Below are 23730 nucleotides of genomic sequence, written 5' to 3' on the forward strand. Positions count from 1 at the left end.
TGAACAAAATATTAATTTTAATTAGGTATACGTAGGAAGATATTACATCATTTTAAATATGATTTTCCAATTGAATAAATACTTTTTGTTTATATTTTTTATATAAATTTAAATTTTATTTATAGTTTTCTACTAACGTACGTCTAAAATGTAATAATACATATTATTCTTTTTCAAAAAAATTGAAAATAATCTTCTTTTTTTACAAAAAATAATTTTTTTAAGTAATTTTATTTTTAAGAAAAAACTTTGCTAAGATATTGTAGAAATTTAAGTTTTATTTTTTGTCTTAAATATTTACTTACAATGATTTTGTAGATTTGAACAATCCCTTTTGAGAAAATGAAGGGTGTAGAAATAAGCTTCAAGTCCCACCCATCATCTTATAATAAAACTCATAAAATTCAATATATGGATTTAAAAAAGGAAAGTAATCAAGCTTCAACAGTGTCTATAATGGTCCCTAATTTAAACTTTGAACAAATAACTTATTATCAACCTGAAATTATTAATGATGACCCTACAATGGAAAAAGAAATTTTTAAAATTGAAAAGTTTAATACTAAATCGTCAGGTCCTATGGAATTGAGAAGGATTTCCGATATTGAAGTAAAATCATATAAACCTTTGAAAAAAATGAAATTTCGAAGAAAAAAAAAATATTCATCAATTGTTAGTAAAGTTGAAGCAATTTTAAACAGGGGAAAACATTCATTATCCAGCAGAGATCCATCAGAAGAATCTGTTGTAGTCGAATATGACAAACCTACTGAAACCATTATAGGGATTAATGATTTGCCAGAAAGCATTTTACAAAAAATATTTTTTTGGTTAACATTTAAAGAACAAATCACTCTTCTTCCTAGAGTTTGCAAGTAAGAAAAAAAATATATATTTATGAATTCTTTATGCAAGCCTTCAAATAGCCGTCAAAATAAAATAAAGTAAACTGTACTTATTAAAATTATCGCTATTTAGTTAATACCAATTGATAATTTTCTTAGATTTTGGTACTACATTATTCGAGATCCAATTTTTTGGACAAGCTTAGAATTTTCAGGAGATAAAGTACCATCTACTGTTATAATTGATCTTTTAAAAAGATACCCATCATTAGAACGTCTCCACCTAATTTCTGTGCCTAATGTTATTGATATATTGCAAGAATTAAGTCGGTATGATGTGACTTTACTTTAAAAAAATTATTCAGTAATTTAAAAAAAAAATATTAAATATTTCATTATACCTTTGTAGGTGCAATCATGATATAAAAGAATTAAAAGTTAGAAATTGTAATGTTGGCAGTTTTGATTTTGGTCGTATGATTCTTCACATTGTATCCTGTTGTACAAAACTTGAAGTTTTAGATATTAAAAACATGCCTTTTCAATCGGAGCGGTACATAATAATTACATAATTTAAAAAAATGTATTTACTACCTTATTGTTTATAACTTTTGCAGTACCTTAATTTTAGGTTTTACCTAGAATTGGGCCGCTTAACAAATCTTAAATGTCTTAATTTATCTGGGAATAAATTTTTAAGAAGTCAAGATGTAATAACTCTATCTATAAACTGTAGAACTTTAGAAGATTTAAGACTATTGAATACTTACACTGAAAGTAGTTTTGGAAATAGTTTGAAAGACAATGAAATGGTCTTCATCGCATCTCATTTACAGCCAACTTTATCTACTTTAAAGATAGATATGCACCAACTGAGAAATATATCGTATCAGGTGAAAATATACCCGAAATTTTACAAGTTACAATTTTTTTAAAAACTTACCTGACGCCATTTTTATTTATAATATTTTAGGCCATTATAAAGTGCTCATTGCTTCAACATTTGGTTTTGGAAAATTGTTTACTTTTAAGCAGTGACACGTTTCGTTTATTTCCCGCCTTAACAAAATTAAAAAAACTTAAAATAACGAGGGGTATCAATTTAAAAGCTGAAGATTTTTCATTTGTTTTCTCAAGCGACAGCATGCAAAATATCGAGCACTTGGATTTAAACGGGTGTTGGAACATTGGTGAAGTTGGATTGAGAGCCATAACTTATAAACTATTAAATCTAAAAAGTTTGTCATTGAAAAATTGTAAATCGATTCAAAAAAACGACGTTTCCTACTTATCCAAATGTTCAAAATTAACGTTTTTAAATTTGGCTCATACGAATGTGGATTCGGATAATTTAGAATTACTGCCTCAATATGTTAAAAATTTGAAAGAAATTGTCATTGGTTGTGACGTACCGCTAAAATCAATACTTCATTTACAAAAATGTCTACCTGATTTGATCGTTGTCATTAGTTATTCCGAATATCATAAAAACGAAAAAATTTTTAGTGATTAATTTTTCTAATTGATTATTTATTTATGAAATTGAAGGAAATTTTTAATTTGTACAATAATGTAAAATAAAACTTATTATTATTATTATTATTAATTTTTTTTTTTTTTTTTTTAAAGACCGTTAATGTATTCATTTAAATAAAGACAAAATACAATTACAATCAATCATACCAATCAATCACCGACTGAAAAAATTTCAGGTTAGAATTTTTTTTTTTTTTTTGTAAAATAAAAATGAGAGTAAAGGGGCGGGGGAGGGGGAGGGACGAGGAGGAGCAGGAGGAGGAAAGGGGGGAGGGGCCTTCAGAATAATTATTATGCCGATAAAAAATATTTTTTTAAATTGTCACAGAAAAAAAAAAAAAAGAAAAAAAATTTTTTTTTTTTACCTTCATTTACTACTACACAGTTCACATGGAAAAAATGAAGGAGCAATCACCAATTGTTACAATTTAATTATACCATCGAAAATAATAAAGAAAAATACCATAAACCTGACATGAATTACATGGGAAATTATTTTTTGTTTGTTGAATTTTTTTTTATTAAATGTGCGCTTTTAATTTAAGTAAACAAATACATTTTTTTTTTTTTTTTTTTGGTAGGGGAAACAAAATAGAATAAAATAAAAAAAAACTTAAGCAGAAATATATAAAAAGAAATATTAATGAATAAAATAATTCAAATATATATAGAAAAAAAAAAAAAAAAAAAAAAAAAAAAAAAAAACAAAAATCCCGACTCAAATTCAATCGTTGAAATTAAACTTTAGTATTATTATTATTATTATTATTTTTATTTTATTTTAAATTTCATCACATTTTTATTTTTATTAATAAACTTATTGTTTTATTTTTTTGTTTTCAAATAACTGTTTTGCTTGTTTTTATTTTAAATAATCCGATAATATCAATTACAATAAAAATAATACTGTGTGACATTAATAGAATTCATATTATTATTATTATTATTTGATGACAAATTCATGTGTGAGTTATTCAAGTTTTGATTAAAATTATTTTCATTCATTTAATTAATTAATTAATTAATAATAATAATATCAACGATTGTTTTTTTATTTTTATTTTTATTTTTTTTTATAATCGAGTCATGGAAAGCTTGATTGATAAAATAACCATCCTAAAATACAGTTTTAAGTAACTATTGCTGCTTAAGCCTTAAAATACATAATAATAATAATAATAATTAATAATAATAATAATAAAAAGAAAAAAAAAGAAAAAAAAAAAAAAAAAGCCAGTCTTCCGGCCCCAGGAATATCAATCGTTGATATTTTTCATATTATTTTTATTATTACTGCCGGTCTGTGGCACGAAGTTTTTCTTCCACAGCTTCCTGAGATGCTTCAGACAGATCCGTAGCCTGCAGAAAAAAATTAATATTATTAATAATATAAAACCTAATGTCTTAAACATTGATGATGACGATGATGGATTTTACAAATGATTATTTATTATTATTAACGACGGAATGTCATCAACATTCATCAACGCTTACCTGAATATATTTTTGGACCCCAATTAATGATTTTTTCAGGGCGTCGAAAGATGAAGAGTACAACATCTTCTTTTTAACTTTGGCAGTGTCAGGGCACCAGGAAATCAAAAATAACTTTTGCTTCTTTGACGCCTGTAAAAAAAAAAAATACAAAAAAAATATTACAAAAAAAAAAAATTAATTTTAATGTTTATATATTTTTATCGTTATGAAAAATAATTATTATTATAAATAAATAAATAAATTTTTAATAAAATTCTTTTTAAAAAAAAAAATATCTAATAAACACTATTTCATTTTATCCTTTCTTTTCCTTTTTCTTTAATATTACTATCATTATTTAATTTACATGATTACAAAAAAAAAAAAAAAAATCCTGAGTTTATAATTATGATGTTGTTTCATTTTTTTTAAACAAGATTTAACAACATATAAGTAGTTATAGGAAAAAAAAATTCTCGTTTTATCATTGGGTAAGCTGACAATGACGCATGAAATTTAATATACGTCGTGTTATGAAAAAGCTCTGTAGGGCTCTAACCGCTCTTTGATAGAGGGCTAGACGAAAAAATAAAAAAAAAAAAAAAAAAAAAAAAAAAAAAACGCCGCCTACCGACTACACACACACGCACGCACACACACACACATGTGCTGTCTCACTCATTGGGAATCACACAAAAATAGAACGGGGAAAAAAAAAAAAAAAAAAAAAAAAGAAGCACTTAACACACTGACTGGCTTACGTCTTTGCTTTTGGCGACAAATATATATATATATAATAAAAAACCATCATTTAAAATTTTTTTTTTTTTCTTTTACTCCGCACAGCATCATTTTTTTTTTATTAATAATTTTCAATCTCGCGGGGAGAGGGGAGAGAAATAAATAAATAACAATTTCCTTCGATGGTAAATAATTTTTTTGTACGGATAAGTATGTATGTAAACGTGGTGCCCTTTCGAGACAACAACAAAACTTTTAATTAACCTTGAAAAACTATTTAATAAACATGTAATGAGGTTTAAATTTTAAAACACTCTCTCTCTCTCTCTAGCTTTTTTTCCCTTTAATATCTTTCCCCCATTGGTTTTGTTTTGTTTTTAAATCTCCTTTTCCCAAATATTTGTCTAAATAAAATTTTTATTACTTACTTCTGAAGTTCCTTGGCATTGGTGAGTGTATTCAAAGTCGAAAAGTCCATAACGGCATTCACCGGTACCACCCTTTTGCAAATCTTCTAAAAATTGATCATATGCGGCATTTCTATCGCCTATAAAGAAAAATTAAAAAAAATACATTAAATTTGAGTTTAATGATATAATTATAAGGTTATACCCACACACACACAACGTTTCAATAATATTAATTTATTAAAAGTAAAATCAGGGGGGGGGGCGTGAATCAAAAACATAATGTTAACAACAACATCGTGGTTAATTATTGTATTAAAAACAAAACAAACAAACTTAGATGTAACAAAGCGTACAAAAAATCGTTTCGAAAAAAAAAAATAAAACAGATAGGAAAACAATTTATTATATCGAAATAAGTTAAAAGCCGCAAATAATCAGTTTTAATGTGTTCTTTTCTTTTTTTTAAACAAAAAAAAAAACTGTGATTAACAGAGTGCCTAAAAAATTTATAAATAAGTTTACTTCACAAAATAAAACTTTAGAAAAATTTGTGTGGAAAAAAAAAAAAGAAAAACTTATTCGAGCCCATTTATTTATTATCGACATAATTTTATTATTTTGCATCAAAAAATCATGTATTATTCCATTATCATTATTTCGCGCACACATATACATTTATTCGTTTATAATATATATATTTTTTTTATTTATACATTTTAAATTAACTTGTATTTATGAATCAAGGCAAAACACAATTACGTAGTTGGAAAAAAAATATTAACGTAATTATTATTAATTTTTTTAATATACATTTAATTTTATAGAATCCAAGTCTTATTGTTTTATAAATTGACGATTTAGATCATGTTGAAAACGTTATATTGATTATACTTAAAATTTAAAATTCTCTACCCCCTTCCCTTCCCTCCCCGTTTCAAAAAGAAAAAACAAGTTGTTAAAGAATTTTAAAATAAAAAAAAATAACTTGCGACTTTTTTTTTTTTTTTTTTTTTTTTTTTATTCTCTTGAGAATAAGCCAAGAAAATATTTTTTTTTTTAAATTTTCGATAGAATCTAACTTAAAACTTAAACTTTTCTTTTTTTTTAAAAAATCTGACAAAACAAAAAAAAAATTTGATATTTCAATGAGTGACGTTATTGGTTTGTATAAAAAATTTTCGTTCGATACTTTTAAAATATTTTTTTTTGTTTACGGGCTAAAAAAAAAAAAAAAAAAAAAAAGGTATTCATGTCCTATATAAAAAGGTATTGTTTAAACAAACCATAATAAAAAGTGTGTTTTAAAAAAAAAAAAAAAAATTGCAAAAATTGCAATTTTGCAATTTGCGATTCGAACCCAATGTAAAAATTGTAATAAAATTTTTTTAGTATTTAAAATTAATATTTGATAGAAAAATATAATATATAAATTTAAAAAAAAAAAATTAATAATTATTTAAACGTTTCGCACAATGGTGCAACGTCTAAAGAGTTTCTCAATAATTTTTTTTTTTTTTAGAGTTACAAGTTATATCACGAAGATAACTGAATACCAACAACAACCATTTTCTTTTTATTGACGTTTCAGGAAAACAGGTTTCATTACATCTATCATTTTTTTGCCTTAGTCATCACACAGCAAAAAAAAAAAAAAAAAACATGAGTAATTCTAATCATTTTCAATAGCAATGCCAATACTTTATTTTTTAACTAATTTACCTTCCTCTGTATATTAAATAAGAAATTTTTTTTTTTTTTCCTTTTCTTTTCACGGTTATAATAACGAAATCATCGAACCAATTTTAATTAATTTTATTAAATTTTTTTAAAAAGTAAAATTATAAAGCATTTGATTTTGTGCGAGATCTAAACGTTTGAAGGATTCCTCCCCCCCCCCCTTTTTTATTTTTTTATTTAAAAAACAAAAACCATTATTATTAAAAATTTTCTTAAAGGAATTTACGTTGTGAAAACAAGTTTCAAGTACAATTTTACACATTTGATACAAGTCATATTTTTTTTTTTTTTTTTTTTTGAAAAAAATTAAGTAAATAATGTATATAGTAGTCCTTTGCCTTGCCCAAGTGTTCGTCTTTCATGGGGTTATTGACCCAATTAAACAATCTGATCCTTATAAAAGTCATTCACTCACAAGAAAATCTAATTTTAAGAACCGATTTTTTTTTTTTTTTTAATAGTTGCACAATGTTATGAAAAATTCACCCAAAACATTAAAAAAAAAAAAAAAAAAAAAAACACGAAAACAAACGGAAATATACTATTTAAAACCATTAGAAACTCATTTACTTGTTGTAACTAATAACTAATAAAAAAAAAAATTATTAATATTATTATTATTATTATTGTGTCATCGCGGTGTTGATATTTTTAATCGATTTCATCATCACTGATTTAAGGGGAAAATTATAAAATTTTGAATTTAATATTTAAAAAAGGATATTATCCTAACAAAAAAAAAAAAAAAAAAAGAAAAAAGTTTTTTCTTAATCAATTTACTAGGTAAAATAACCATTTGATTTGAAACAACATCCGTAAAGCCATTTAAAGGCTTTATGTCAAGGACTGTTGTAAGCAGCCTAGATAAAACATTACGAGGTTGTTTACAGTGTCTGTCTGTATTTTTATGAAAAACTTTACGGAATTAATGTACAACAACAATAATAATGACTCATAAGCCTTTTCTTTTATTTTATTTTTTATTTTTTTTATTATTGCAACATATTGACAAATTTGAAAAAAAAAAATTTTTTTTTTTTTTTGGTCACATTTAGTGGTTTTCCCCTACAAACTCTTTATATTTTTTTATTGCCATTTTATAAAAAAAAAAAAATTGTACAATTAAAAATCAATGATCGGGCTAATAATTTTATAGATTTAAAAATATAATTATTGAATCAGGTTAAACAAATTTCTTTTCAATAAATATGAGTAAAATATGTTGCTTTTATTTAATGTGAAAATTATAAAATTTAAAACCTATATACTTTCACACACACATGCAAAGATCATTAGATCAATGAATAAAAAAGAAAAAAATTTAAAAAAAAAAAAATAAAAATAAATATTTCAGTCATTATTTTTGTCATTAAATATATTTTATTTTATTTATAGAATTCTGACATCTCAAACCCCGTTTTTTTAAAATATATAAATAGATGTTTTTAAAATTTTTCTTAATGATCTCTTACTAATAGTTTTACAGTAACACACACAAAAAAAATTTTCAAATTGATAGATTTACACAGTTTAAAATTATTATTATTATTGGTTCACCTCATAAAATATTTGAACTTTTTTTTTTTTTTTTAACTGTGTAATATGCTTAACATTAAAATTTTTCTATAGAAAATGATTTAATTGAGTTAAAATATATTGTGTGCTCATACATGTCTTTGGAAATTTTTTTATTTTCAGTTAAAACGACCAAAAATTAAAAGCAAATTATAAAATAATCTGTTTTGATTGGAGTTATCAATCCAAAAAATAGTACCACAAGAATAAAATTTATTAATTAGTCACAAGTAAGAAATTTAATGACTAAAATTATTTAAAAAGGGTTAGAAAGTATTAATGTTAAAGAAATACATTATTTTAAAAAAAAAAAACTTACCTATAACTTCTACATCAATTTGTTTTTCATCTCGAATAAAGAAAACAACATAACGATATTTTTTATCCTTTTTTATCTCTTCATATGTTGTTTTACAAATGTCAGAAACTGTAACACCAGATGCCTAAAAATTAAAAGTAAAAGTTATTAATACAATCATTACAATCACTTTGAGTAATTTTTTTAAATTGTGCTAAGTGCAAATTTAGATGTGTCACAATATGGGTTTCACCTTCAGGGGTAAGAGATGAAAAAAACTAAAATAATGAGGCGAAAAGAAAAATTCTTATACTGTGGTTGATAACATATTTAAGAATGGTTTTTCCTAATATTAGTAATTCCAAAATTAAAAAAAAAGAGATGGAAACCTTGTTTAAAATACTAAATTTTATAATAATTTGGAAATAAGGCTTCAAAAATTAAAAAAAAAAAAAATTTTATAATGTTGATAATTTTTTTAAATTCTAAATTAATTCAACTTAATAGTTAAGAGAAAAATGAAGTAAAACTGGATGAATGCATTTCAATTTGTATTTAAAAGTGCTTTAAAATTTAATAAAAGTTAATTTTAATTTTTCCTAAATATTTTTTAATAATGGCTAGTAAATAATTTTTTAATCGTAAGAAATTATAAACGTAAATAATAAACTATTACCAAAAAAAAAAAAAAAAATTAAAATTAAAAAAAAAAAGGAAATTAGAGATACAAGAATTGACAAGGGGATAATTAGTAAATTCTATGTGGATCAAGCATTGTGGACTCGACAGAAAATGGCGGAACCGGCAAATTAGGCTGCATCGCACAAGAAATTACTTTAATTTTAGTAAAAATAATAATCCTCTTGTAACAAAATCATCGTAAAATAATAATTAAATTTAAAAAGAAAAATTTTAAAGAACTTACCATAATGAAAATACAGAATCAAATAAATTAAATATCTAGTACAATTCAACGTACGAGCTCTTTTGCAACCACAGAAAATGAAAGGGAGTTCACTGGCAGTGATTCACTGCCAACTAAAGTTATTTACTCTATGTATTCATTTTAATGTATTCATACGTCACGTAAGGTTTTTAGTCAATAATTAACTAAAAAGGTCATTGAGTAATGACTAATTTTTTTCGCAGAAATTTTTATTTTTAAATTAAAAATTTTTTAAATTCAAAATAAATGCACTACTAATAATATTAATATAAATTATAAAGGTACTACATTATCGATACACAATTGTATTACAATTTTCTTTGTTATGAGGTCGCCTTTTATGGAGTTTTCGGAATTTGGTATTCTATTTTTTATTTAACAGGAATATCAGGCTTGTTTAAACCGTTTAAACTAAAGCCAATCTTTTAAAATACATTCCTTAAATTTAGAAACAGTAAATAAAGACATGATGGGATAATTCTTATACCTCATAAATATCAACCAATCAGAATAATGGACGTCCTAGTATTACCAAATAAGGCAATGACCGAATGTTCACTGAATTGAGTATTATGATTCACTTACGACTAACTAATTACGATAATTAAAAAAGAAAAGGGGTAATTTTTATAAGGGTGTAAAGAAAAAAAACCAAACCAAAAATACTTTTTAAAATTTTATTTATGAAAAATTATCATAATTAAGGAAATACAGATTGTTATTATTCATAAAATTTTCTAAATGTTTTCAAGCTGATATACATTTAGTCAAAAACCGTTATGGCATTTAAATTAAAAAAAAAAAAAAAAAAACCAAGGAAAAAAACTTTTAAATCATAAAAGTGAAGCTTGCGCGTCTAAATATACAATTTTTAATCATATTTACATTATCTGATTTATTGTTCATTATTTTTTGTAAAAATTAAAAAGCATTGTTAAATAATTAAAGAAATTCAATTAATGAAATTAAGTAACTAGTTGTGAAAATTTATACAAATATTTGAATGTGATTGATCAAAAATTAAAAACAATGTACAAAATGAAAAACTTATTTTTGTAAAAAAAAAAAAAAAGTAATTAAAAACCTAAGTTTCCAACAATTTAATATCCTATTTAATAGAATCGCAATGTTTCACAATCAATCAATCAATCAATCAATGCAGAAAAATTTAATATATAATTACACAAATTAGATTTAAGTTTGTGAAAGCGAATCGTTTTTCTAGAGGGATGAAAATATATTTTGGTTTAATTGTTGATGCTATACTATATTATATAGAAAAAAAGATTTAAATAAGTCCACGTTTTTTCTTATAATCTTCTAAATTTAAAGACCTTTTAGGACCGGAATCTCTAACGAAATTTACTGGTTTAGCGGATACGTCGATTGGGTTACCTAAAAAAAAAAAAAAATGGCAAAAATTAATTTTTATGATTTTTTTCTGTAGTAATGACAATAACTGATATATAAAATAAGACTTACTAGGAATGGGAACGTCCAAATCAATTGTAATGTCAAAATTATGCGCAGAAAAAAGATCTTCCGTGTTTCCAGTTTTTATTTCTTTTTTCTTTTCAGGTTCTTTAAGACTGCTAATCGATGGTGTCGCCATCATGGCTGACATAGCATCCAGATCACTCTGGGCTTGCCTTTCCAAAGCTTCAGCCTAAAAAAATTAATAAAAAAAAAAAAAAAAAAAATATTTAGTAGGAAATTATTACTAAAAACATTTCAGGGAAAAAATTATGTGAAGCAGTTTACCCTGCTTGCAGCGCTCATCCCATCCATTTGGTCTTGGGCTTTAAAAACCATTCGAGGTTTTGTACTTCGCCTTGTAAAAGGATCATCAACCTTTTTCCCTTTATTCGCTTTAAGTTCTTCCATGATAGCTTTTTCCGCTTGCTCAACATTTTTCTTCCTATTCCTATCATTAATGTAACTAATACTAGATATTGTGGATGTTCGCATTTTGTCTAATTCTTCTGCTCTCTCTTCAAGTTCGGCTATTTTTTGTTTTATCTCAGCCACTTTTTCTTCGTCTCCACTAGACAAATTTAAAAAAACAATTTATAATTATTAATAAACTTAAATATTTAAAAAATTTAAAATTACAATAAACTTCTGCAGTAAATTCTGTCATTTAGTGTATATACTCACTTAGCAGCAGCCATATCCTTTTCTTTCAATAAAAAGGTTTTCTTCATGGCGTAGTTGTAGGGACTTGATTTGAAACGTTCTTTTTCTTTCACCATTTTTTCTATATCTTCTTCTTTGAACTCGTAGATGAGTGCCTCTTTGATGTCTTTTAGCTTTTTCTCCAAGTCGTCAAAGGTCGGAAGGGATATACCTTGAAGAGCGCAAGTTTCTTTCCACTTCATGAATTCACTTTCCGTGAATTCTTGATTGCTTACGAACTCTAACCTGAAGACGCGTTCTTGGGCCCCGTGTCTGTAAACAAAAAAAAACCAAATTCGAATCTAGAGATGAAAGTATCTGCTTTTGAAAACTATTCTCCAACTATATTTACCTTTCCTTATACACAAGTTAAAAATTGACCCGATCGGGGAACATTTTACGCTCGAAACAATATATTAATCTCGTGAAGAGGAATGAGATTTTTCAAAGTTCTGATTCCAAAGACAAGTGAAGAATTATTCAAAGGTCATCCAGGTTACACCATCACTGCTAAATTTTAATTTCGAATTTTCCATTAGTGCAGGTTGAAAGCAGTTCTTTCGGCACCTTTAGAGATCTTAGGAGTTGTTAGGTTTATAAGGATGACTAATAAAGATAAGTAACTAACCTTAATCTTAATCCTACATTCGTCCGCGTTGAACCTAGTTGATAGACTTTTCCAGTTTCGCACACCCCGCTGACTTCGGCGACTCGATAGACGGGCTTCCCACTTCCATTATTATTTCCTATACCAATACGCACAAAGCATCCAGTGACAACTCTACTGAAAAATGGCAGGTGAACGAATTTTTCCATTTTGTGTCTGGACAACCTTATTTTGTTCAAATCTTCTCTCTTGTTAACAAATTCTATTTTTTTTTGTTTTGAACTAGAAACTGATCTGAAAATGAAAAAATTATTTTTAAAATCTATTATTAATTTGTGTTTTACACTAAGAAACAAATTATTAATAATTATAATAATAATTAATAATATGTTATTAATTAATATTGTATTTTATTTAGCTATATAAATTATTATGTATGCTAGAACCTAAATATTAAAAATTTTTATTTTTTACATGCATTTTAATTGTTAAAATTTTAAACAAATAATTTACCTTCTATCAGAATCAGAATCAGTGCTACTTCTTGAACTGCTACTACTACTTCGAGTTCTTGCAGCTGGTTTTTTCTCAGACTTTTCTGAATCTGAACCACTGTCATCGGAGTAAATATCAGATGCTTTGAGTTTTGTTTTATTACCAGTCTTCTCTTCAACATCATTTTCATCTTCAAGATCTTTATCTTGATCTTCCTTCCTTTTCTCATCTTCTATTCTTTGCTTTTCTTTCTCTTCTAAAATTTGAAAAAAAAAAAAAATGAAATGAAGTAACGAAAAAAATAAAAAAAGTTTTTTTTAGTATAATTTTATTTCATTGGAACAAACCTCTTTCTTTTTTCTCTTCTCTTCGAGCTTTTAACAAATTCATTGCATGAGCTTTTTTATCAACTTTTCCTCTATTTTCTTCAACTGTTTTTTTTCGCTCTTTACTTCTTTCTTTATGATCCATTTTATAAGTTGAATCATACTTTTTGTCTTTACCATGTTTTTTTTTCATCTCTTGCTTTTTGGCCATTCTAAGTTTTTTTTCTATTTCAAACCTTGAAAAATTAATAGAAAATAATAATTAATGGACTATAAGTAAAAATTTCAATTAGCTTTATAATTAGCTTTATAATTACCTAGTTTTCATAACTTCTCTTTGCTCAATCCTTTTGTAAATTTCTTTTTCTCTTTCAACTTCAGTCATTTGAGCAAGCCTCTTTCTATCTTCTTCATCACCCATCAATTGATCATCATATCCATCATTGAATTCTTCTTGACTATCACTTGAATCAGAAGCACTGTCTTCATCAGAGTCTGAGACTTCACCTTCCTCTAATTCAGATGATTTTTTTTCTTCTTTTTTCATTCTTGGTTCTTCACTTGCACTTTCTGATGAAGACCTTGTCATTGTTCTTTTTCCTGATCTTTTAGATGGCTTGGAGCTTTTATTTTTTCTCGTTTTGTCTTTGTTACCCCATTCAGTATCTGAAGCCTCAGAATCAGAAGTAAATGTTGGTTTTTTCTTTTGACCTTCATCTGACTCATTTCCACTACTTTTATTTTTCTTCTTTTTGGCTAATGATAGCAGACCCTAAAAAAATTAAAAAAACCACACATTTAATTTACTAGATAACAATCACATTACTAATAATAAAAATTTACAAGAATGAAGTGACAGATCATATTAATGTAATTATCATAATTTATTTTTTTAATGGTTATTGAATACATGGCATAAAATTTAAATTTTGGGTAACAAATACGGTTTCAAAAAATGCAATTCTTTCTAGATTAATAAATATATAGCATGGCATAACGTGCTGAATTTGAAGGCTTGGTTGTACGGCTTCCCGAACTTACCTTCACGAATGAAAATCAAACGCATTTTTTTGAATCGAAATTATAAAATACAATTCTATGTCTTTACTTACAGATTCTAAATCAGAAGCAGAATCTTCTCCATCCGAAGACTCAATAAGAGCTTGAGATTTTCTTTTCACCATCCTAGATATGTTTACAACATTTGCAATTTTTAGCCACACCGCCTTCTATAAATTTTTCAATCTTTAATGGAAGGAATCCCGCCTTTTTATTTATGATTAAAGTAAATTTTTTTTTTTTTTTAATTGTACAATTTTAAATTGTTTAGTCAATCGAAATTAAATAATTAAGGTTCAATCTCAGTAAGTTTTATTGACTATTTGTAAAATTCAGGTGAATAATTTTCGAAATAGTTATTCGAAAAATATACTTAATTCAAGTGTAATAATATAAAATAAAAAATTAAATAATTATATTCACTTATTTTGTAAAAGTTTAGTTTAAAGTAATAAATAAATTTTGTTATATAAATTTCAGAATAAATTTTTTTGTGCTGGATATATTTTTTTTATTTATTGCATAATTTTTTTTTCGGTTGACAATCTAATGACACGGTCATGTTGTTTATAAATGGCGAACGCTGGGGTTGCAAAAGAACTGGTCGATTTTTTGACTTTTAAATGTAAATAAAAATGTTTTATTTTATTTAAATAAACGTTATTTTACCAAAAATATTAAACTTACATTATTTTCATTGAAATATTTATATTATATTACAAAATAGTAATATTATGATTATTGTTACTAATTAGTTTTAAATTTATAGAGATTAAATAATTTTAAAATAATTTTTTTTAGATGATTTCGTCAGTAAAACCTCTTAGATGGCTGAATGTCATATTATTGGTCAAATAATTGGAGCCAGTGATTTTCCCCAAAAGTCTTTATATTGCAAGTGGAGTACCCATTTCGGTCCAAGTTGGAAAGTAATATCTGGACTTTTGGAGGGACAAACACAACTTGATACACCTGAATTTGATGAAAAAACTTATTGGTGCCATCCTATTGACATCCATTTGGCTACTAAAGGAGTTCAAGGTTGGCCAAAATTTCATATCGAAGTGTATCATCAAGATCAATTTGGAAGAAATGAATTGTTTGGATATGGGTTTTTACACTTACCAACTTCACCAGGAACTCATCATTTAACATGTGTTACATGGAGACCTACTGGTTCCTTAAGTGAAGAAATTAAGCGATTCTTTTTAGGGGGTGGTTTGCAACTTAAAAAACCTGACACTATTTACAGTGGAGTTGATCGTAATAAATTACAGACTGAATCAATGGGAAAAGTTTACATTGAAATTGGTATCATTTTAAGAAATTTTCATAAATATGGAATAGAATTTTAATTTCAATCATTTATATTAAAATGCATACAATTTGGTTGATTTTTTTATTGAAAAGTTTTTTTGAAGTAAACAGTGAAACAAATGAATCACTGTCTTTCATGTTTTTGAATTCTTCACTCTGTCAAAATGAAACTTGTTTTGGAGATAACTTTAATTATAATGAAAGTTATGATAATGAATTAAAATTTTCAGAGTCAGGAAAAAATTTAAATGAATCTGTAATTATTTCAAAAAGTAAGGAAAATTTTTTAAATTCAACTCAAAGTTTTGATCACCTTCCAGAATTTCAAGTGCCAACAGAAAATGGTGCGGAAAAAAACAATGCATCAAAATTAGAAATTGATTATTATGTAAATGATACTGAATTAAGCATGTCATTTAGCAACACTGAAACTACAATGTTTCAAGATGTGTATAATAATTCTCAAAATCCCTTTTATAATAGTTCTTCCAGTACTGATTTTTCATTTTTTAAAGTTATTCAAAATGAAGATATTTGCTTTTGTGATATTTATGCTAATCAATGTGACATAAATTGTTGCTGTGATCCTGACTGTTCCGATAAGCATTGGGGCATTTTCACAAAATGTTTGAATGAAAATCATCTTGATAATAATCTATTAAAATGCTTTAAGAAAACAAGTTTTTTTACAAATAATACAAAATTGCAAACAATTAAAACTGAAAATTCTTTGCTGTGTATATTAAAAAATAATATAAAATTTAATCAGGATTTTCAAAATACGACAATAATAAAATCTATTAAAGATTTTAACAAAAAATTACCAAAAGACATTTATTTTTTCAATGAAAAAAAAACATTAAATTCTACTGTTGAAAAAAAAAAATATAAAGTTGGATCATTAATTTGGACTTTACAAAACAGAAACTTGATGCCATTTGGTAATTATTATTTTATTTTTAATTTACTTACAACCTTGTGATTAAATTGATTATCATAGTAATTGTTTTTCAGAAATTCTTGGAAAAGGTATTGGATCAACTTGCACATCAAAAATTAACATTAGGTACTTAATTGATGCAACATCTGAATGCTCTTTCCAAAATTTTCATGAATTTGAATGTGGTAAAAATTTCAATGACAATTTATTGAAATATTTAAAAAACATAAAAATAATTTCTAACCCATATTTAATTAGCGGTTTGGAAAAAAACAATTTGAAAAAAGTATGTGTTTAAATATTGAAAATTTTTGATTTTTTTCTTGTCAAATTTTATTTACTTTTATAATTTAAAAAAAGTAATAATTATATTGAATTCTTTGTTTCAGGTATGTTTGAATGATGAATGCATAGGGTTACTCATATACATTTGTAAAAAACCCAATAATTGTTTTAAAATTCCTGATAAAGAAATTCAGAAATTGAATTTAAGTTGCATCGATGCAGTGTCTACAATAAAATATGTGTTTTGGCATAATGGGACTGAAGGAATTAAAAAGGTTGAAGTTTTCCTTTGGCCGAGAGATGTGTCTTCTTCATTACATGTTAATCTTATACATTCCGAAGTAAAGTTTCAATGGATATCATCTACCGATAATATTTTTGAAAGAAGCGGAAGTCCAGGATACATGACTGGAAAACCGGTTTTGTCCGGAAGAAAAATTGTCGTAGTCGATGACGCTGAAAAACAAAAAGAAATCATAAAATTAAGTTTAAAATCAGATAATTGGTTAAATGTATTAGGATCAGTGAGAGGACTTTGTTCTTCGGAAAAGAAAATCCCTGTGAACTTTAAAGAAAATGCCGTATACTCATGCTTATTACCGTTGCAAAAAAAAAATTTTAGTAGCAAAGAGAGTTGTAAAGATTTACAAAATCGCATTTTCGAATTGCTCATTGGAAACGAATTGAAAAATGCAACGGCGAGCAATTTTTTCAATAGATTTGTGGGTACATTTGGCAATTCAAGAATACAAAATATCGAAGATTGGGTTCAGATTTTAATAGACTTATCTCAAATTACAACAAGTCACATAGATTTTAAAGTCGGTTTTAATATGTTAACTTGCAATAATATTATTTCAAGTTTGTTAATTAACGTTGCTTACTCAAATGTCGGATCAGTCATTTATCCCCAGGCTAAAATTTTAGGAGTTTCTTTTCAATTAGGAAAACATGGGGATTTCGTTTATTTTTGCTCAACTTTAAATTGCGAAAATGCTAGTCATTATCAGTATTTTAAATTGTCGAGTTCAGTTAATTTTATTGATGTATCCGAACCACCTAAAGACATGTTTGCTGATCCAGTTGGGTTGGAAATAAAGTTACCCAAAGATTTTTTTTATCCTTTTTTTTCAAGTGGAAATATTTCAGCAACAAGTCAATTTTTATTTATTTTAATTTTAATATTTAATTTAGAATTAATGTTTTTATAACACAGTGTGTTTATTTTTTTTTTTTTTTCACAAATGTTATGTATTTTTATTATTAAAATGATTATAGAGTGAACATTTTATTTTATTTTGTTTTTTTCTTATATTTAAATTAAAAATAAGAAATAATTATGTTTAAATAAATCTAGTCGAATATCTATTTGTGGTTTTTATTTTTCTTTCAATTTAAATAATGATTTTTTATTTTGTATTTAATTAAAAATATATTTTTATTTAAATAAAATTTTATGAAACAAGTTTTTTTTTTTTTTTATTAAACCATGATAATTGAATATAATTTTAATAGGATGCTGATACTTCCTCGCGCGGGAAATTTAAAAATTTTTTTTGGGTGATTACACGGTTTACGGAATGGAATTTATAAAATTCTACTTTGTGAGAAACATAGTATTCATACGCGCATTCTTCTGTTTCACAATAATTTAGCACTGCACTTTTGTAAATTTTTCACATTTAAATTTAAATAAAAATTATTTTTCATGTTGTTAAATTAAAAACTAAAATTTATGTAAATATTATTTTTTATTTTATTTTGGGACTAATTTATTAATGTAGGAGAATTAAACACTCAATTACTTAGTATCAATATGGCGGACACTTGTTGGTTGTTGTTATTAAAGTGAATAATTCTTTTGTCGCATTTAGTGCCTTTTTTTAATTAGTAAAAGTGTATGGTGTATAAAAAAGTTTTAAGAGTATTTATTAGATTAATTAACGCGTATAGTTTTGTTTTCCCTGCTATGATAATAGTTTTATTTACTTATCGCGTAGGATTGGGATATTCTATTGTGCCCTACCTGCTGTACCAAAAGTTGCTTCTATGAAAAAATTAAAAATTGTAATGTTTTACTCGTTTAAAAGTTAATCATTATGGATAATATGCCTCCGGGATTGGCAGAGAAGTAAGTTTTTATATCATGATAATAATAGAATGCAATAAATCCTTTTAGGCTCATTTTGGATGCTGTCATTCTATGATGTCACCTCCATTATGGTTTTCTCAGGCTCACTTATCACCTGTATTTTTTTAAATATTTCTTTCACCAATTATATTATTAGATTATTTTAATTAATTTATTGCATACAATGATGAAATAAATTTTTATTTTTATAAAATAACAATATGTATTTTACAATAATAAAGATAAATCTTGCAAAATATAAAATTTGTTTACAAAATATATTTCACTGTTCAATTGAATTAAAAAGAAAAGAAAAGAAAAAACTTCCTGAATTGATTACTCCCCTTTTGTATATTAGCATTTTTATTTTAAGTTTCATTATCCAAAACAACTTGTGTTATATTTCATTACAATTCGGTGTATATTAATTTTTTTATATAAAAATTTCTTTTTTGCATCAATTAATTAATCAATACTTTAGTTTATATTCTGTGATAAGTTTGGGTAGCAAATAAGCAGGGTTAAAATTTTATAGCTAAGGTGTTTCTTTTTACACTTGAATGCTGGTAAAAAACAATAAAAAAATATTTTTACCACACCTACAACACACCCTTTTGAAAATTTGAAGTTTATATTATTTAATGTTTAATTGTGTTCAACAATTGCATAACAGTTATATTTATTTTTTCAAGTCCTTTTTTTTAAATATTTTATTAATAAATTTTAAAAAAAATTGTTAATTGTAGAAGTCAAATTGGAGGAGGAATAACAAATGGATCCTCATTTAGGCGATCTTCCATGCGCCCCATGTCCACCAGCACTTCGTTAGATGGTTCTTTACCGATTAGTCCAACTTCCAATTTTCATACAGTTGTAGTGGTGGTTCATAAGGATGAAAACGGTTATGGCATGAATGTTTCTGGGGATAATCCAGTATATGTTCAGTCTGTTAAAGAAGGTATTTAATCAATTTCTATTCTTTTTTCAATTATCAAAATTAAAATAGATTAAAATTATAAAGCGATATTGATGTGTGTGTGTGTGTGTTTTTCAGAGTTTTATTTTTAAAAGAATGTTTGCATATCAAGCAAAACTGATAAAAATTTTTGTTATAAATTATTAATTTTAAAGGGCAATCAATGTCAATACAGGTTTTTTAGCTTAAATATGTTCTTAAATATGAAAAAAAAAAAAAAAAAAAAAAAAAAAAAACAAAACTAACTATAAATGTGTATTGATAAAGTTAATAGTTTTTAATTGCTCCAAATTAAATTAATTAAATTAAAATTTTTTTGACTGTAAATAAATAAATAAATTTATTTTACAATAATGAGAAATATTTATTATTATTTATTTATTTAGTGCAGTGTGCTGGAAGTTGTTGTAAATTAATTTGTTTATGGTTTATTGTGTCAATGTGTTATTTATAAATTTCCTTTTTCTTTCTTTTATTATTATTATTATTATTATTTTTTTTTTTTAAATGATTAAAAACTCAAAAGAAAAGAATGTGTATTCAAAATAGTTAAATGTAAAGAGTGTGATTTGCAATAATGAGTTCATTATTCTTTTTATCTCATTCTGTTTGAATCACACCTTTGAGATAAATTACGAACGTATATCCGCTTTAAGCACCTGTTTTCTTTCTTACACGGATTTTTTTATTGTTAAAATTATATAAAGTGAAATTTAATTTAAATCAGTTTATTGAAAAATGAATTTGCTTTGTTATTCGGTAATTTTTTTTTTTTATTAAGAAATTTAGTGGAAACTTTTATTTAACAGAATATTAGGTATTTGTGTAGTTCTGTGTAGTTAGGAATGAATTATTGTTTTTTAAATTGAATACAGGAATTAATTACCGAAAATTATTTAATTCGAATTCATTTTATATGTTTAATCGTATTTTTAAAACATATTTCTTCAAGGTTTTAAAGGTATTAATTTAAAAAAAAAAAGGTTTAATTTAGTTTTATTTAATATTTTTAGTTTTTTTTTTATTAAAAATTTTCGTAGATTCATTATACTTGTTGCAATTTAAAGAAAAGTTAAATCAAAAATTAGAAGATGGTTTTCGTAATTTATCTATCTGACGGACCCTTTAACAATTTTCAATCATCAGTGGTCATTTTAATTTATTGAATTAAAACCAATGATTGTCATTGAGGGAACTTTTTACCATTTGATAGAATTTTAAAAATGGCGGCTAATTCTTTTAAACATTCTTTATAAATTTAAAATTAAAATTTTTATTTTTTATTTTTTCAAATGTCAATATACGTATATATATATAATTTATTTTAATATTACATGAGCCTTTCAAGTAAATTATTATTAGTATTATTATAATTTCCTTTCACATTACATTTGAATTTGAGTTTTTTTAATAGCAAAATTTTTAACAAAGACTTTAATGTTTACTTAAAATTTTTGCGAAGACTTTAGTTATCAAACAAGAACTTTAATACTTGAGACCTTCAATTTAATTAGTTTTAAACAAATAAAAAAATTTTATGTTTATTTTCCTGGCAAAAGGGGAGAGGAGGGAGGGAGGGAGGGAGGGAGTTCAAAAAACAAAAGTGTCCACTGGTAACCTTTTTACAAATAATTTTAAGCGTAAGAAAATTATTTTTAAAAAAAATTTTTTTTTTATTTTATTTTTAAGGTGGAGCGGCTGAAAAGGCTGGATTACACTGTGGTGATATGATAATCAAAGTAAACGGGGTAAATGTAACACAATCCACACACCTACAAGTTGTTAGTCTAATAAAAGGTAAACTACTTTATATAGTAAAAGTATTTTAAATAATCGTGAAACAAGTAATAATTATGATAACAAACATCTTACATAAATAAATCTTCTTTAGACTTGATTAGAAAAAAAAAAAAAAAAAAAAGGTACTAACTAATACGTATACAATCAACGTTTGATATTCGTACCTAAGAGTAGTTTTATAAAAAATTATAAAATTTTTTTCATCATGCAGTTACGAGTTGTAATAAACTAATAATTATAATTATTAGTATCGAGTATTTATATCTACATTATGAAAATTATCTATCTTATCTTAATAATTCATTCTGATTGATTGAATTTTATACTAAAAAATATCATATATTAATATACATATTGTTGGAATTTAAAGGAAATCCAATTACTTTTTATGAATCGTATCGTAAAATAATTATTGTATAGTGAATGAATGAGAGGGGGATTTTTTTTTTTTTTTTTCACGCCGTAATACACTTATTCAATACAAAAAAACGTTTTCATTTCAAATCAGCATCCTTGCACCACTTTTCAAGTGGCGTTATTATTATTAATATTTCAATTCCGGAAAAGGAAAGGAATAATAATAATAATAATAATATTCATGCTTATTTGTAAAAACCTTTTTCTCAAACTGTTACCGTGCATTAAGTTCAAATCGTGCATCAAATGATTAGCTAAAAGTTTTGAAATTTTTTTAATTATGCTTACGAAATATTTTTTTTTTTTTTTGATGAAGAAGTTTAACTTTATAAATAAAAAGAAATATCTTTTGTTGTTGTTGTTGCTCTGTGATTAGGATCATTCAATTGGCGCCAAATCGTTTTATTTTAAATCATCGCGAGACATTGAGAGAGAGAGAGAGAGAGAGAGAGAGAGAGAGAGAAAACCATTGGAAATTTAATGATTGCGTAGTCATCAATAATAATTTTAATAATAAAAACAGAAACAGCATATTTACGTAATAAATATTAATAAAAAAAAAAGGCTTAAAATTTTATTTTTAATTTAATTTTTTTAAAAAACTTTAATAATACAAAAGTTATTAAAAATGTAACTCTGTGGTGGAAAATTTTTTTTTTGAGAAACGTTTTAAAGATTTATCGACCTAAATCACGACTAGGAAATCTCTCGGATATTTTTATTGCACACTTAATATTTTTTAATTATTTTATCACGTTATTTTTTATCATTGTTATTATTTTTAAATAATTTTATTTATTAGTAAAATGTTTTTTTTTTTTTTTTGAAAATGATTATTTTCGAGTCTTAATTGGTGATTTCTAATCCGATTTGAATTAGCATAACGTGGGTTTGACAAACCTTGAAACCTTTTTTTTAAATTTTTTTTTATTTAAACAAAAAAAAATTTTTTTTTGTCGTTAATCCTGTTTTTAATAAACATTGTAAAAGAGTACAATCACAATTATTGTCATGTATTAGTTGTTTGTTAGTTGTTTTTTTTTAAATCGGTTTTTTTATTATTAGTAAATATTCGAAATAATTTTATAAAATTGCGTTTTTTCATTCGTTACAAAAATTGATTTTTGATTAACTCATAAGAAAATCTCATTTGCACTTTCTATGTTAGAATAATTGTACATTGAGAACATTAAAAAATAATTTATTAAATAACAAAATGTTTTGTCAGCTTCTTCGGTTGTCGAACTTACCGTTCGTCAAAACTGTAGAAATCTTCTGCCTAGAGGTAGTATCGTTACCGCAACTTCGTCATTTCATTTGAGACCTCTTCATTCACATTCGTCTGCTATGAGAGCTTCCGACAGGATCACTGGACCTCAACCTGTAGATGTGAGTTCAACAATTATATATATAATATTCTGTATCGAATAGTAGTAACGTGATGGTAAACGAAGACTGATTAAAAATTTTTTTTTTATTTGTTTTTATCAGGTGGATAAATTGCGTCAATTGGAATCTCAAAGAGTTCATACTTTTCGTTTAATGTTGGAAAAGGAACAATTGTATGTTGATGCATTACGTTCGGAATTGGCGAAATGTATCGATCCTCAAAGCGAATCTAAAATTCAACAGGAATTA

General features: G+C 25.0%; 4 protein-coding genes across 4 annotated transcripts in view; 2 read left to right on the top strand and 2 right to left on the bottom strand.

Moving 5' to 3' along the window:
* Positions 1-342: 342 nt before the first annotated feature.
* Phum_PHUM164680 (F-box/LRR-repeat protein, putative) lies at positions 343-2358 on the top strand (the record flags this gene model as incomplete). Its single annotated transcript, XM_002424909.1, has 5 exons — positions 343-875; positions 1005-1175; positions 1255-1398; positions 1477-1738; positions 1831-2358. 5 exons carry the CDS (start codon positions 343-345, stop codon positions 2356-2358), a joined length of 1638 nt encoding a protein of 545 aa, XP_002424954.1.
* A 1313-nt stretch (positions 2359-3671) lies between these two features.
* Phum_PHUM164690 (uncharacterized protein) lies at positions 3672-8946 on the bottom strand (the record flags this gene model as incomplete). The annotated part of the gene is made up of 5 exons (XM_002424910.1): positions 3672-3740; positions 3876-4007; positions 5027-5145; positions 8640-8763; positions 8932-8946. The coding sequence occupies 5 exons, from the start codon at positions 8944-8946 to the stop codon at positions 3672-3674; spliced, it is 459 nt and encodes a 152-aa protein (XP_002424955.1).
* A 1906-nt stretch (positions 8947-10852) lies between these two features.
* Positions 10853-14351, bottom strand: Phum_PHUM164700 (RNA polymerase-associated protein RTF1, putative; the record flags this gene model as incomplete). The annotated part of the gene is made up of 9 exons (XM_002424911.1): positions 10853-10959; positions 11047-11203; positions 11326-11608; positions 11722-12012; positions 12368-12640; positions 12860-13031; positions 13189-13403; positions 13485-13939; positions 14280-14351. 9 exons carry the CDS (start codon positions 14349-14351, stop codon positions 10853-10855), a joined length of 2025 nt encoding a protein of 674 aa, XP_002424956.1.
* Positions 14352-15053: 702 nt separating this feature from the next.
* Positions 15054-23730, top strand: part of Phum_PHUM164710 (uncharacterized protein) — a gene marked incomplete at both ends in the record, with an annotated part of 9173 nt that continues 496 nt past the window's right edge. The window contains 10 exons of the mRNA XM_002424912.1: positions 15054-15537; positions 15648-16223; positions 16558-16668; positions 16898-17855; positions 18769-18835; positions 18859-18899; positions 19646-19857; positions 21565-21672; positions 23321-23481; positions 23584-23658. Coding sequence (XP_002424957.1) covers positions 15054-15537; positions 15648-16223; positions 16558-16668; positions 16898-17855; positions 18769-18835; positions 18859-18899; positions 19646-19857; positions 21565-21672; positions 23321-23481; positions 23584-23658 — 2793 coding nt within the window. The remainder of the gene's footprint in view (positions 15538-15647; positions 16224-16557; positions 16669-16897; positions 17856-18768; positions 18836-18858; positions 18900-19645; positions 19858-21564; positions 21673-23320; positions 23482-23583; positions 23659-23730) is intronic.

The sequence above is a fragment of the Pediculus humanus genome, genomic scaffold (assembly GCF_000006295.1).
Source record: "Pediculus humanus corporis 1103172107512 genomic scaffold, whole genome shotgun sequence".
NCBI classification, from domain to species: Eukaryota; Metazoa; Arthropoda; class Insecta; order Psocodea; family Pediculidae; genus Pediculus; species Pediculus humanus.